The sequence below is a fragment of the Emys orbicularis genome, chromosome 2 (assembly GCF_028017835.1).
Source record: "Emys orbicularis isolate rEmyOrb1 chromosome 2, rEmyOrb1.hap1, whole genome shotgun sequence".
Classification (NCBI taxonomy): Eukaryota; Metazoa; Chordata; order Testudines; family Emydidae; genus Emys; species Emys orbicularis.
This window is the reverse complement of record NC_088684.1, coordinates 241,081,001-241,095,615: the sequence shown is the minus strand read 5'-3', so window position 1 is coordinate 241,095,615 and position 14,615 is coordinate 241,081,001. Positions and strand designations below refer to the sequence as shown.

Below are 14,615 nucleotides of genomic sequence, written 5' to 3'. Positions count from 1 at the left end.
GACTGTCTGGCTTGATGTATTCAATATTTTAAAAAATCAAAACTTGTAGCCCCCTTCGGCAATGTACGGGCCCAATCCTGAGAACCATTGAACACATATAGCTCCTCCTGAAGCGAATGACAGTTGTGAGCACTCAGCTTCTCTCAGAAACAGGTCCAAAATGATGAATTATTGTGTAACTATTTCACATTGGACCATTGCAATAGTTTTCTTGCCAGACTCCGTGTTTCCTCTATCCCTGGCTGTTCAAAACCATGTTGCTCACTTAATTTTCCAGTATTCTCACTACTAACACATCACTCCATTATTTGTTTATTTACGTTGGCTGTGTGGTCCTGCCACACCACTTTATCAGCATGCCAGAACTGCTCTTAGATTACAGGGTGTGCAATGTTCCTGTAATTCTGTTGCCCAACAGGGAGATATTTCTTCCTCAACTGGCTCTGAGCTTCTGACCTCCTCTCCTTATACTCTATCTCTGGATGATTGCAAAGATCTCCCTGCATGGGCAGATCTTCTTCAGCCTGCACCCTCTCCCAGTGGCCTTGCCTCACCCTACTTCTCTTGCTCCGTCCCCACATGCCTGTCCTGTACCTTCCCATAGTTCTTCCAACTCCCACTTGTAGCCCACTACTCCTATACCTTCCCCCATTGTCCCCCTATATCTCATTTCTGAAACCCCCTAGCACTCCATTTCTACTACCCCCTCCACACACTCTTCAGGACATCACAGCACTGGGGGAATTCCATGCCAAAAAATTTAAAATTCTGCACACAATATTTTAAAATTCTGTATATTTTATTTGTTAAAATAACACTACATAATCACACCAGTTTCAATTATTTTGGTACTTTATTTCAAAATACCTGTCAGCAAGTATGTCTGTAACAATACAGACAACAAAAGAGATTCCCCCAGGAGTAGAGAGTTAAAGAAACCCGTACGACAACCCAGTTCCTGTTTCTCTTTATGTTTTTGTTGGGCACCTCAGTCTGGATGTGTCTCACGTGCCAACTGGGCACATCTTGGGGGAAAGCTTTGTCCCTCCAGTCTCAGACATCGGCCCCCAGAACTCAGCCGCAGGGAGCCTCTGCAGCTCAGATAACCACACCCCCAACCCACCAGAGCCCAGCTCTGTAGTGCCCCCTAGCCCAAACCCCATCCCTGTACCCCCTAGAGCCCAGGGATCCAGAGAGAGAAACAGCCTGATGCTGGGTCCTGGGCTTGTATGGAGTTTCCTGCACACTGCCTCCTTCCTTCAGGATGTGCTGGGAACGACAGCTGCTGGGAACCCTCCAGATCCCCCTTCCTCTCCTTCTTCCCCCCAGCAGTGTCCTTTATTTGCGAGCTGGAGAGCTGGGCTCTGCTGGGTCCAGCAGCCCCTAGTGGTGGCCAGCAGCTCTGCAGCACCAATTCTGCAGGGAAAAATAAAATTCTGCACAGAACATTAATTCTGTGTGAATTCTGCATTGCACAGTGGTTCAGAATTCCCTGAGCCTTTACCTCAGTGATTCGTCCCAACTCCTGGATTTTCTACACATGAATCCCAAAGTTCAGGGGTTAAAGTAAGAAGTAAGTTCAAAGTATTGTCATTGATTTTTTTATGCTTTCCCACCACACTCTTACCATTTTAAACTAATTTCTGTGGGTTCTCCAGCACCTTGGTTATGGGCATGTGATAATTTGTTGCTGGTCAACCCATCCCTTCTATTTTCACATTGAAAAATATTAATTTTGTACATGCATTTTCCTCTACTTTTGAATCTTAATTGAAGACTTCTATTATCTCTGAATGTTTGTAACTCTTTACTATGTTCTAGTTTGTTTTTGTTTTCATTTTATGAAGTGAAGATGATGCTTGTGGATGGTGCTGCACAACTTAATAATAATTTCAAGATTTACTTGTTTTGGAGAATATAATTAAAAAGAGTAGCTCTAACATTTTTTCAATGATGCCCTATAGAAAGGATTCTCTATTTTTTATACCTTGTGTCTCAAAATTGGGCTAACATTTTGAATAGTTTGTGTCCCTTTCTTTGAAGTTTGTTTCTTTGGGATTTTAATAAATCTTATAAGTTTTCAGAAATCCTCCTTTATCTCTTAACATTAAAATTGCTAGCTTTTGGAAAAGGACAGTCACCTGTTGTCTTCTGCATATTCCCTGTTGCAATGGGTCATTTAATTTTAGCTCTCCAGCTTTTGCAGCCCTCCCTCTCCCCACAAAAGAAGAGCCACTCCCAAACTCTAAAATGCTTCAGCTACCCTCTCTCTTACCTGCCCCCCAAAAGGTGACAAAAAAACTTGACCTGATCCTAGCTGCTTTAACCTGTCTGCCACCCGTTCCCATCTGAACAACTCAACCTGCTGCCCAGGAAATTCAGTGATGAAGGGGTCAACTTGAATTTCTACACTCCCAATGAATGCACTTACACAGTTCCTCTAGACTCAGAACTGTAAATGCATCAAACAAGTTACGGTAAGCAAGCCTATTAGAATTCTTCATTAAATTTCAAATAAAGAATAGCAGACAAATGGTAACCTGATCACCAGATTACAGCATTCCTTGTGAAAATTCCTGTGCTTAAAAATGACATAATTGTGTACCAAGGAAGGTAATTGCCAAAGGAAGGGAAGATTGTCCCTGTTGTGATAATATGGTGGTCAATGCCACGGATTGTTGTTTTTTCCTGATGTTTTTTTATAAAAATGGTGAGTAAGGCCCTGATCTTTGAATAGGCCAGTCAGCAGAAATTTAAACTATGAGTCACTGGAAACAGCTTGAAATGGCATCCTTCAACAAAGGAGCTGTGCTCCTCCACTGATGCCTATGTGTAAGGGTGACTTCAAGAACCAAAGCCTCAGTCAATTAAAATCAGACCTTTTGTATTGTTATACATGGATATGCAAGCTCCATGCCTCCATGTACACATTGGACCATGGTGTTTTGCAGGTGTTGCTAATATTTGCCCTAGTGTGTCAAAAACATTGCGGTAAGGCGCATATACTGAATGTAGCCTGTATAGAGACCCTTTTGTGACCCTTGTGCTGTTATATTTTAAGATTAAGGCAAAAGAAGTTCTTAAGGGAAACAAATATACTTGTTTTTGCAACTTGCTGAGTGTTTGTTCCTCTAACATTTTGGCATAGTTCCTGAATCGCTGGAGTTAGAGTAATATCTTTAGTTGTCTCATCAGCAGACAGCAGGATGTCAAAGCTTACTATTTTCTTTATGCCTATCCTCCCCCTCCTTCAGCCAATGATTTTGGCAAGTCCTCAGATGGGAGATCTGAACCCAATGTTTCTTGGGATGTTTAAAAATTCCCACTCCTAGTTCAGCTGTGCACATGTTGCAAACACTGAAAATTAAGGCACTTTGTGTGCACTTGAAAAACGCCGTGTTCTAGTGTGATGTGGATGTGCATAACACATGAAACGTGAACAGAATAAACACTTTTGTGCCTTCTTTGAGCTTTCTAAAATTAAAATGGTGGGGGGGAAAAGGAACCTCAACCATAATATGTCGAAGTTCTTATAGACTCTGACTTTGACTTTGAACTCCATTATTCCACTTTTATACTGATTGGCTCCCTCTGTTATCCTCATGAATTGGTAGGAAATAACCATAATGAAAATGTCCCAGGTCTGTACAACAGCCAGCACCATAACAGTCTGTTTAATTAATGGTTTTATGTACATTTTGTTCAGAATCATTTCTGAGGTTTTGTTTGATGAGGTTAGCTGTTACCAGGGATGCGGTTTCAGTACAGTGGTTGCCATTTAAAAGTCAATATCACTGTACCAACACTTACCACACAGTAGTATCTGAGATAACACAATTGTTACCAATACTTTTTGACAGGAAATATCTGCATTGTCTCCAGGATCATGAGCATTTGTAGGAAAATATTGACTCTTTAACAATGACCACTGTAAATATTGTATACTGATTTACACAATCTCTGTTTCTGAATACCCACTCGTTGATTTTGTCCCCTCTGGTGAGGGTGGTAAGTTGAACTTGCTGAAATGGAGCCATCAGTATGCAGTTAATATTAGAGCTGTGTGAATTCTTTGCAGCAAGAATTTGAATCCCTTCAAACTGAGCGTGGGTTTCAGGTTTGCTACATTTTGCCGATTGAGAGAGGGAAGTTTCCATTGTTAGAAAATCTATTCACTTTCTCCCCCTAACCAGATAGGGGTTAGAGAGGTAGGATGCTTCTGGAAGGTACAAGTTATAATCAGACTTGAATCACCAGGCAAACATGCAGGGGTTGGTTTGTAGCCAATGCCTGCAAACCAAACCACAGGGTTCAGTTTGCAAACACTATTGCAAACTGAACCCCGCAGGGTTTCCACAGCTCTAGTTACTATTATTGCTCCTGGTGAGGCTTATTATCCTGTCACAGAAGATGTAAGAAAATCCATCTCTCCACTTTAAACATCATAAGCCTTTGTCACCTACAACACAATTAATGTTAAAAATAGAACAGTGCCTATGATAAGATTGTGACTTGCAGGCGATGAGCCATTGTCCAAGTAACAGGGACTTATCTGGAGGGCCAGTCAACCTACACAGAACTGTCAGTTTGCTGATTGCCATTTCTCTCTGAGTTTGATGAAATATTCATGTCTCTGCTCTGCTCTCTGGAAGCACTATTGATTTCTTGTATAAACGCTGCTATATTTAGTCTAGACAAATGGAATGTGGATTGCAGCTGAATAATTTGGATGAAAGGCTGGGTTCTTGACTGCTGCTTTCTCTTGGTCTTGGGCAATTATTTATAATCAAGAGTAGTTTTTGTAAGTTAAGGGTGATTTTTTACAATTTAGTGATTAGTCTCAGAACAAAAGCAAGCAGTTAGGCATAATCATTCTGTTGGGATAGCAGGTTTAAGAAGTCAAATTATGCTTTGAGGTTTACAATCACTGTTTCAAGGAGTAAAACGAAATGTTTGATGTTACCAGTTTATTGACAGAAACAGAATATAATAAAAAGGGAAAGATATGGTGTCTCATGTCTTCCTTTAAAAAAAAAAAGTTTATTTTTTATTTCGCATGTGTCAGATGCCAAAGTATACCCAACAGATTTTAGCATATGCTTAGAACTCAGCTGAATCTGTTGGCTGTGAGTTTTAGCTTTCACAGCCAGCATACTACTACTATTTGTTGGAATGTTTCTACTGTATTCTGTCCCTCTCTTCTTTGTTTTGAACTGAGGGAACAATAAAAGTAAATAAAACATGAGAGAAAATATGTATAGAAGTATGTGCAGCTCGTCATTTTGAGACACTGTATTTATAGCCACTCAATTTTTTTTCAATAGAAATAGTTGCAGTGAACTAGTGTGTTTGTTTATAATTCCCCTTTAATGAATTGAAACACTGCCCAGACTCTGCTCAGTGAGAACTGCTCAGACCCTATACTGCCAACTACCAATGGAGATTCTCTTTTAATACAAGTGGTAGGTGCTTCTGCCTTTTTGGAACAGATAGATCTGTGTTCTACCCCCCACAGTTGGTATGAAAACCCAAACAGCCCTGCTGTGTAGCATAGTGAAAATCATTACGTTTGTATATATCCTTGGATTTAATTCAGGGAATGAAAGATCATGAGATTCTTCATTACCCGGTTCTATGTTGTGTTAGCAATTTATTCCATTACCGAGGATGAATTAAAACAGTCTTTTTAGCAAGATCTTTTCATTCCATGATGAGTAATGTATAGTACACCTCTACCCCGATATAACGCGACCCAATATAACACAAATTTGGATATAACGCGGTAAAGCAGTGCTCCAGGGGGGCAGGGGTGCGCGCTCCAGCGGATCAAAGCACGTTCGATATAACACGGTTTCAGCTATAACGCGGTAAGATTTTTTGGCTCCCGAGGACAGCGTTATATCGGGGTAGAGGTGTATGTGCCACATTCTATCTACTATAAGTATGTGAATGTTCACTATTTAAAACCACCACATTAAAACTTAAAAAATGTGTTTTCCCCATTATTGTCCCATATAATCCTGTGTGTCTTCCTCTGTGCTTAGCACATTTATGGCTCTCACTGCATAATGCAGAATATCTGTACAGGTGTAAAATCATATTCAGTCAGACTGAATGTAAGCTTTCTCCCTTGAGAATAAGAACTGTCACAACTTCAGGACCTTCATCTTATGCCAAACACCACAAGTATACTAAATGTGTATTGTTACACAATGTCTCACCAATTAAACTAAATAATGCTAAGTCGGCAAATTGGCAAGTTCTGACATGTTGCGCAATGTTTTGTAGGAGCTGGGTTCTCATTATTCCACAGGGGGACATTTCTTTAAAAAATGGGAGGAAAGTAATAGGATGGTGTGTGAATGTGTTAGATTGCTAGTGGAAATGACTAGATTTTGCATATGGCTTACAATGACAGGCATTTTGCTAACTCGATAAATTGAAGGAATTTGGGGTGAAATTAAATTATTTCTCCCCAATATGCAGCATAAATTCATTTTTGTCTGCATTCATTTATATATTTTCCTGTTGTTGTTGTTGTTTTATAGTGGATGTAAAGTCAGAGGTTCCTGTGGGATTGGAGCCCATCACCCCACTGGACTTGCGAACAGATCTCAGGATGATGGTTCCCATTGTGGACCCAATTATGCGCGAAAAGCAGCTCCAGCAGGAGCTACTTCTGATCCAGCAGCAGCAGCAAATTCAGAAACAACTTCTGATTGCGGAGTTTCAGAAACAGCATGAAAACTTGACCCGACAGCACCAGGCCCAGCTCCAGGAGCACATCAAGGTAGCAAAATCTTTCATTTATTGTGGGGCTCCTCCAAAGTAAGCTGAATATTCTCAGCTGACTACTGGAAAGGGTGTGCTCCTCTCCTGGAAGTTTTTGTGTGATTTAAAGATGTAGTTTGAGTGATTATCGTTGTCCATGTGCACGGTATAGAGAAGTGATGGAAACCCATACTGGATTGGATGGTGATAACATTTGGCTATTAAAAGAAGATTTTCAAGCATAATTGGTAGAGGCTATTGCAGTGTTGTACTATACAGGCAGCAAACCAAGGCACTCTGAATTAGAATACTTTGTCACATTCAGATGAGACCTTCTCAGTCAATCAAAGTCCACATTTTTAACCAAATTTTCAGTCAAGCCTCAATATGGCTGCCTTTTTTGTAGGAGCGATTTTGATCTGCCTAGTAAATGTGACTGGTTTTTTGTTGTTGTTGTTGTTGTTGTTGGTTTTTTTGCAGCTGCTTGAGTTTGTGTCCACAAATCACATAGACAGGCCTCCTGCCTTCTGATATTTGCAAAAATGGGGGCAGGTGCAGCAAATTTGGCACTTTGCCCTCTCCAGGCTACCTCACAGAATATGAAAGAAACTGATTTATGGGATTAAACCTGTCATGGAAGAAACACTGAAGTAGATTTTTTGACTGAGAGTTTATGGTCTTGTTTTTTTTTCTTTTTCTTTCTGAAATATCTTAGACTGCCGCTCTGCTAATGTGGTGAGCCTTTCTATGATGCGACTAACTGACAAATCCAATTGAGAATAGCATCTAGAGTCTGATGCTGCATTGGCAAAGAGTGAGAATAATGTGCAGGTTATACCCACGTTTGGCCAAAAAAAAAAAAAAAAGCAAAACCAATGCAGCCAGCTACTTTGTGATATTAGAGCTGATTTTAATGGCAGCTGATAACACAGTATTCCACTTGAAAGAATAGAAAAGTGGGTTACGGAGTAATATGAGCACAGATGAAAGCTCTTATCTCAGCTATTGAAGTGAGTTATTTTGGCCAACACTGACCTGGACAGCGGTGCAGACTGCATTTGCTCATGTCTTTTATTCTTTGCAAGTTACAACAGGAACTCCTCGCCATTAAACAACAGCAAGAACTCCTTGAAAAGGAGCAGAAACTGGAGCAGCAGAGGCAAGAGCAGGAGCTAGAGAGACATCGCAGGGAACAGCAACTTCCTCCCCTCAGAGGCAAAGAAAGAGGCCGAGAAAGTAAGAGCCACTGTACCAGGACTCAGGATAAAAAGATGATATATCCTTCCCCTCCCATCCCCTGCAATGGGTAATGGCCAGGAGCAAGGCTAATAAGTGTGGTCCTATTCAACGTTAAATATTCAGCCACAGGAGTAAGTGGTGTGCCTGCAAACTCAGCCACACTGTTAGTTTATGCAGCTGGGGGGGTTGCACCATGGTTGTATATCTTCCTCTGATACCTACCTTGCCTTTGTAAAAATAAAATGCTATGTAGTTTGAAAGCACAAAGCTTCGTTTGCGATCTTCTCTCTCAGATAATTTCTTTATTACCTAATGCAGAACGCACTACCAAACAGCAGGCTGCTTGCTAGCAAAGAAATTCATTTGAACATTGTTTCAAGATGGAAAACTTAATATAGCATTTAAGAGTATCTCAAGTGAGCACACCTGCTCTAGTTAGATCACTAGTTCTTTTCAGACGGGCATGTCAGTGTTGCTGACGCAGCTTCCTGAGATGTGCCCAAGAGTTCCGTTTCCAGCTCCAGTATGGCTTTAAGGCAAATGAAAGATAGAAAGAACATTGCTGGAATGTGATGCTCACTAGAGGGAGACAGATACAAATAATTCCCTCAGTAAGGTCAGTTTAAAACCAGATTGTTCCAGGGAATCAAAAATGTGAAGTGATTCAAAATGGAATTGCCACAAGGAGGTATTACTACAAGTGCAGCTGAAGGAGCACAAAGAGCAAACCAGAAGAGATCTGCATACCATGCCTGCAGGATTTACATTCCTCAGCCTTTTTATTTATAAGGAAAATAGTACCCATTTAGCAGGGGCATCTATAATATGTTTTAGGTTTTAAAAACTAAAGACTCAGTGGAACTCCTATCACATTAGTGGAAACTGCACACAAGTGTTTGAAGGCAAAATTTGACTCTGAAATTGTGTTTTCGAAAGATTTCCTCTGTTCTGTTCAGGTTCTTATTTTGCACCCATCACTGTGGTTTCAGAGTGGCTTCCAGTGGTGCATTGAGCAATGGGTAGTTCTTTCCTTTTTTCACCCCACAGGAAACATTGCATGTGGATTTTTTATAACTATATGACATGTTATGTTTATATTAGCAAAGACCAGGTGGAAAAAGTGTGGCTTGCACTTGAAATGGAAGGTGGTGGGTGAGGTTTAAGGTAGTTCCCATATCCTGTGGCAGTTTGTTCTGCTGTCCCAAGTGGCCCCCAAGAAGCTCTGTCTCCAGCACAAATGAGCTTCACTCTTGCTGTGGAAAGTTCCATTGTTTTCAAGAGCAAAATTGTCAACCACAGACCTTATCTTGGAGCATTAGGTGATCTTTTAGGATCGCAAGCCCAGGTCAGTAAGTGCCTTGAAAATAAAGACTTAACTCTGGGGCTTCATGCAGCATTCTGTTAGGAGGCAGTGCAGTAGGCAGATGACAGGTTTGAGGTGCTATTGGCATTGCTTTAGTTCAGTGAAGGCATTATTTGTGGGTAACTCAAACTCAAAGGGACTCAGATAATATTTTATTTTATTTCTGTCAGCATTTCTTTTCCCTAATGATTTGGGGATATTTAAGAGTTGGTTCTGCACCTGGAAAGGATTCACAGGAGAAAGGGACTGATTCAAAGCCCGCTGAAGTCAACTTAAATGCTACCATTAACTTCAATGGGCTTTTGGATCAGGCCCTGAAAGAGAGGTCTCCTGCAGAGTGAACATTTAATTTAGACTCTCCCATTTTGACTGTGATTTCCACCAGGGTTCCTTCTATTTTCCATCACTTTCCACAAGCTGTTGGCTCTTTTTTGTTTTTGTTTTTTCCCCCGGTGCTCTAGAGAATGGGAAGAGCTTTCAATCTTTATGTATTTTAGGGGCAGTGGCAAGCACAGAAGTGAAGCAGAAACTTCAAGAGTTCCTGTTGAGTAAATCAGCAACAAAAGACTCTCCAACTAATGGGAAGAATCATTCCACGAGCCGCCACCCCAAGCTCTGGTACACGTATGTTCTGTGTTAAGCTGTTTGCATGCCTCACCGATATACTTGCTAAGGGTGGGATTCCTCCCCAATAGGAATATTGAGAACCTGTCTGCAGGCCAAAGTAAAAATTCACCCAAGAACATTAATAAAGAAACAAAATAAAAACACTCCTTACTGAACATAGTAGTATTGAGAGCCTGTACTCAAAGTGATGTACTTAGAGCTTTTCAAAACAAAGTGGTTTCAGTTCACAGGAGTTTGTATTTTTTTTCCTATTTCAGGTCCCAAGTGCCTCACTTTGAGTTTCATATTCAAACCATCCCCTATCAAACTCAAAGCAGAGCTCAGCCAAAACTGTCACATTTGGAGACAGAATATGTGAATGCATCCGTTTTCCACCCACACCCATAATTTTCCCAGGTTCACTCAAAAGCTGACTCAGGCTGGCTAAAAATCTTGTGAACCTGGGCCAAGCTTAGTGTTTATAATGATGCTAGGCAATTTTTGTCTGGCGTTAGACCTGGTTATGAAAGTTTGCTGTGGCCTTGTGGTTCACCTGCTCATGGAGAACATGCATAACAGATTGATTGACTCCGGGTGAGCCATCCCATTTCCAGAAAGGGAAGCTGATGTAATTTGAGGATCTAGGAGAGGTGGAAATTTCTTTTCATCTTTTCTGAAGTTTTAACCTCTGCTGCTATATCATTTATGTAAAATCTCAAGAGATCTTGCAAATCTGACCTATTTTTCCATTGGGAATGGGTTTGTGCTTGAGTCACTCAGATTAAGACTCAGACAATGAAACAGCCTCCTTTTAGCCTCAGGTATAATGCAAAGCCATGATATTGTAGATGAAGTTAACAGATATTGTAGAATGCTGCTCTCCGGTCCAATGTGTGGGATTTTAGAAATAACTCTCTAGCATATTGAGAAGTGGTAAGGGATCTCTTAGCTTTTTTCACTATTCTTTTTGAGATTGTTGGCCCTAGGTATCCAAGAATGCACACTGATCCCAGAGAGAGACCATGAGGACAAGGTTCTCGGGTTACTGAGCTAGTGATGCTGCTAAGCATTGCAATGGCTAAGGATTTACACTCATTCTTCCGGTCCACTTTTTTCACTATTTCAGTCCAGTCTTTTCTGCCATCTTTATCATAGCAGCTGCATCAATATAAAACAACCCTGCAAACAGGATAGTGGACATGTTTCCAAAGACTTCAACACCATTCCTGAGTCTGCCTGGATAGAGAGAAATATATGCAGCATGCTGGTGTCACCTCCTTCCCAAGAGAGGGTTAGAGACCTGAGGTGCAAACCCAAGATTCCTACCTAGATAGTCTGTTGTGCAATCTACCAAGACACCTAGATGTCCTTGATTAAGCATTTTGATCTGGTGTTTGTTCTTTTTAAACAGTTATTAAAGGTTTCCCTCTGAGGTTTTCACTGTATTGTACAGTTTGAGAATCCTGGTAACATGTTTTAATATGTAATTACATTGTTTCCAATGGCAGTACTGTACTTAATAGTTTGTGCTATATAATGTGCACTATTCTACTAATCGTAAAATTTCTGGCCCAGCCGCCAAGAGGGAAATCTGAGGTTAGGGTCTTCAGATAAGCAGGAACTAGGAAAGCTGTAGGGATAGAATTCTCAACTCCCCAAGGGAAGGAAGCAATTCATTTTTCACATTAGCAATTCCCTTTGACAAAGGCATGTAATATGCAGGGTTGTTGTAGCCGTGTCGGTCCCAGGATATTAGAGACACAAGGTGGGTGAGGTAATATTTTTTTATTGGACTAACTTCTGATGGTGAGAGAGACAAGCTTTCAAGCTCCATACAGCTTACACAGAGCTCTTCTTTGGGTCACCTGAAGAGCTTTTTGTAAGCTCAAAAGCTTGTCTCTCTCACCAACAGAAGTTGGTCCAATAAAGGATATTACCTCACCCACCTTGTCTCTCTAAAGGCATGTAAGGTCATTGATGGGCCCTGCTACTTCAGAGAGAGTTGCCGCAACAGGCCTGTAAAAGAGGACAGGAGTAAAATGCGTAGATATGAGGTTCCAAGAAGGGCCCAACAAGAAAAAAGCTCTGTAAATTAAGTTGTCCTTGAGCCAGATGATGCAATTCCCTTGGGCATTTATGGTTGGAAAGAGCTGCCCACAATTTTTCTTGCATTGCCCAGGTGTCAGAAAGAGCTCTCCAATGTGGGACTTCACTGCTGACACTAACTTTACGTGCTGCAAAGTATTGCAGTTATGAAGTTTCATTTGCTGCCCAAACTAAAGGCAAGGTTTTGCTTTCTCCTTTACAACTCCTGGCAAACTCATCTATATTTTTCCAGGGGAGTAACACCTCCTCTTCAAAATATTGGGTAATTGCCCTACAAAAAATGACAACTCCATAGTAAAGGCCACTTTTAATTTATATTTTTATTTAATAAACAGGAATCAAATGGCTTTGCTTCAGCTGGTACAACTTACAAAAACCCAACAACCTAAAATGTTCAATTCCCCGATCTGGTACAGATCCTGTCTGTGGGCCAACATGACTCTTATCCTTTGTGACTTTTATGATAAGTGCAAAAATGGCATTCTTGGGAATCCTGAGCAGTTCCATAACTTACTGTAAAAGTGAAATTGGTTACATGAGCCTGTGGTTTGTGCACACTTGGAGGAGTAAGCACATAAACACAGCTGAGACATGTGGACAACATGTGTAGACGGTTACTGCTGGTCACCTCACTTACTGCTAAGTCATGACCTCTCTGTGTCTGCTTCAGGGCTGCCCACCATACCTCACTGGATCAAAGCTCTCCACCCCTGAGTGGGGCCTCTCCGTCATACAAATACACTTTACCAGGAGCACAGGATGCCAAGGATGATTTTCCACTTCGAAAAACTGGTGAGTCAGAGAAGTTTGTTCTAATCCCCTACCTCACAATTCTGCCTCACTTGGTTGTTAATCGGGCTGTTGCTTAGCAAGGTATATATCATGACCTCCTGAGGTCCCTTCTAACCTGTTATTCTATGATTCTATAACATGCAAAGCCTATTCAGCCGCATGATTCATTGGAAAGGTTCAAAGGTGCTAACTGTATAATTTTCCAATTTAGATTGACCCTGTGGTGTCAAGAACCAGTATTTCCCAATGCTAGCAGCTAGTACAGACTCCAGTCCTGATATATGTACTTGTTAATATTTCACAATATCAGGGGAACTTGTGCAGTATTATTAATAAATCTAATATTAATTCTGGGTTTAATTTGACAATCATGGCTCTCTCGCTCTCTCTTTCTCACATACGGTATATACTGCATTTACATTAAGATCTTCAGAGTTCTTTTTCTTTTGGGAGGAGGTAGATAATTATTATATCAGACCATTTTCTTTGGCTGGTTGCCCAGGTTAAATATATCTATTTTAAAATCCTTCAATGTGAAATGTTTTAGAAGAAAGTGTTCACTTAGAAAACAAGCTTTAGCTGAACCTCTTTTCCTGACAATAGGTGAACTGTAGACTTGACTTTGTCTACTACACCATAGAGTGTGTTAAGGGGCTGGTGGCGGAGACTCGGTGCCCCTTGCCCCAGGTTTTTGCTGTGGTGACTGGCATCCAAGAATGCAGGGAGACACTAAGGGGGTGAGGGAGAAGAGAGAAGAAAACATTAGATCCCTTATTGCATGCGGCTGCTGTTGAGTGATATAGTTACATTCTGAGAGAAAGTCTACCCCCCTGCTGTGCTAACTGCCTTTGAATGTGCTTCAATCACTGGGAGATTGAAAACTAACTGCAGAACTGGTACTGACATAGAAGAGAAGTGGCATTTGAAACCAGTAAGCATCCAGAAAGAAAATCCAATCTACATCTAATTCTTCAGGACAGACACTCAGCTCATGTTTATATCCCCTAATGTTTTCACAAGAATAGTTTAGTGCTTGTTTTTGTAAAGAATGAAAAACAAACTGCTAATTTATTCTGGCTGAATTATTCAGTCTGCTTTTGGTACACCATGGTGGCAATATAAGGATCCTATAAAAAGCTTGCTCAGGCTATTCTGTCATAATAAGCCCTTCTGCAGTTTTTTGCTTAACGGCTTTGTACAAGATGTATTTTCTGTGCCAACATGCTAGATGTTTACATTTGTTTGGAAAACAAAAGAATGCAGTCTGCACCTTCTAAAATGCTGTGAATTTTTCTGCATTTTCAAAATGCAGGTTTTAATTTTTCTTCAATTTTTACGTATTTTAAATAGTTTGATTGATATTTATGATGTGTCAGACTGTTGATCTGTAAAACAAAACATTTTCAAACACTGTAACAGTAAAGTTCTTGTGCAGCTGTTAATACTTTTATATCTCTGTGGGGGTTTCAAAATATTCCTTAATTCAATTCCCATTGTCTGTATAAGAGGACTATAATATAATTAAATGCAGATGTTTTCCATACATTATTCCAAATATTTGGGCATGCAGTGCATCAGTTACAAATAGAACTCATAAGTATGTGACTCTTTAAAAAAACACACACAACATAAATAGACAAATAATGATATGATATATTCATTAGCGTAGCAGTTTTTTTGTCACTTCAGTGTTATTTGATACTTTTACTTAAATATTCTACTATGTAAACGGAGATGA

The 14,615-nt window shown here is 40.4% G+C and overlaps 1 protein-coding gene across 7 annotated transcripts in view; it reads left to right on the top strand.

Annotated features, from left to right (window-relative positions):
• Window positions 1-14,615, top strand: part of HDAC9 (histone deacetylase 9) — a 340,664-nt gene that overhangs the window by 58,515 nt on the left and 267,534 nt on the right. For 2 of the 7 annotated variants that reach the window (XM_065399534.1, XM_065399533.1), the window contains exons 1-4: window positions 6,605-6,790; window positions 7,866-8,007; window positions 9,871-9,997; window positions 12,756-12,877. In XM_065399534.1, the coding sequence (XP_065255606.1) occupies window positions 6,620-6,790; window positions 7,866-8,007; window positions 9,871-9,997; window positions 12,756-12,877 (562 nt within the window). In that variant the 5' untranslated portion in view covers window positions 6,605-6,619. Of the gene's footprint in view, window positions 1-6,548; window positions 6,791-7,856; window positions 8,008-9,870; window positions 9,998-12,755; window positions 12,878-14,615 lie in introns of those variants that run through there. The other 5 variants (XM_065399536.1, XM_065399532.1, XM_065399539.1 and 2 more) reach the window with 4 other exon arrangements.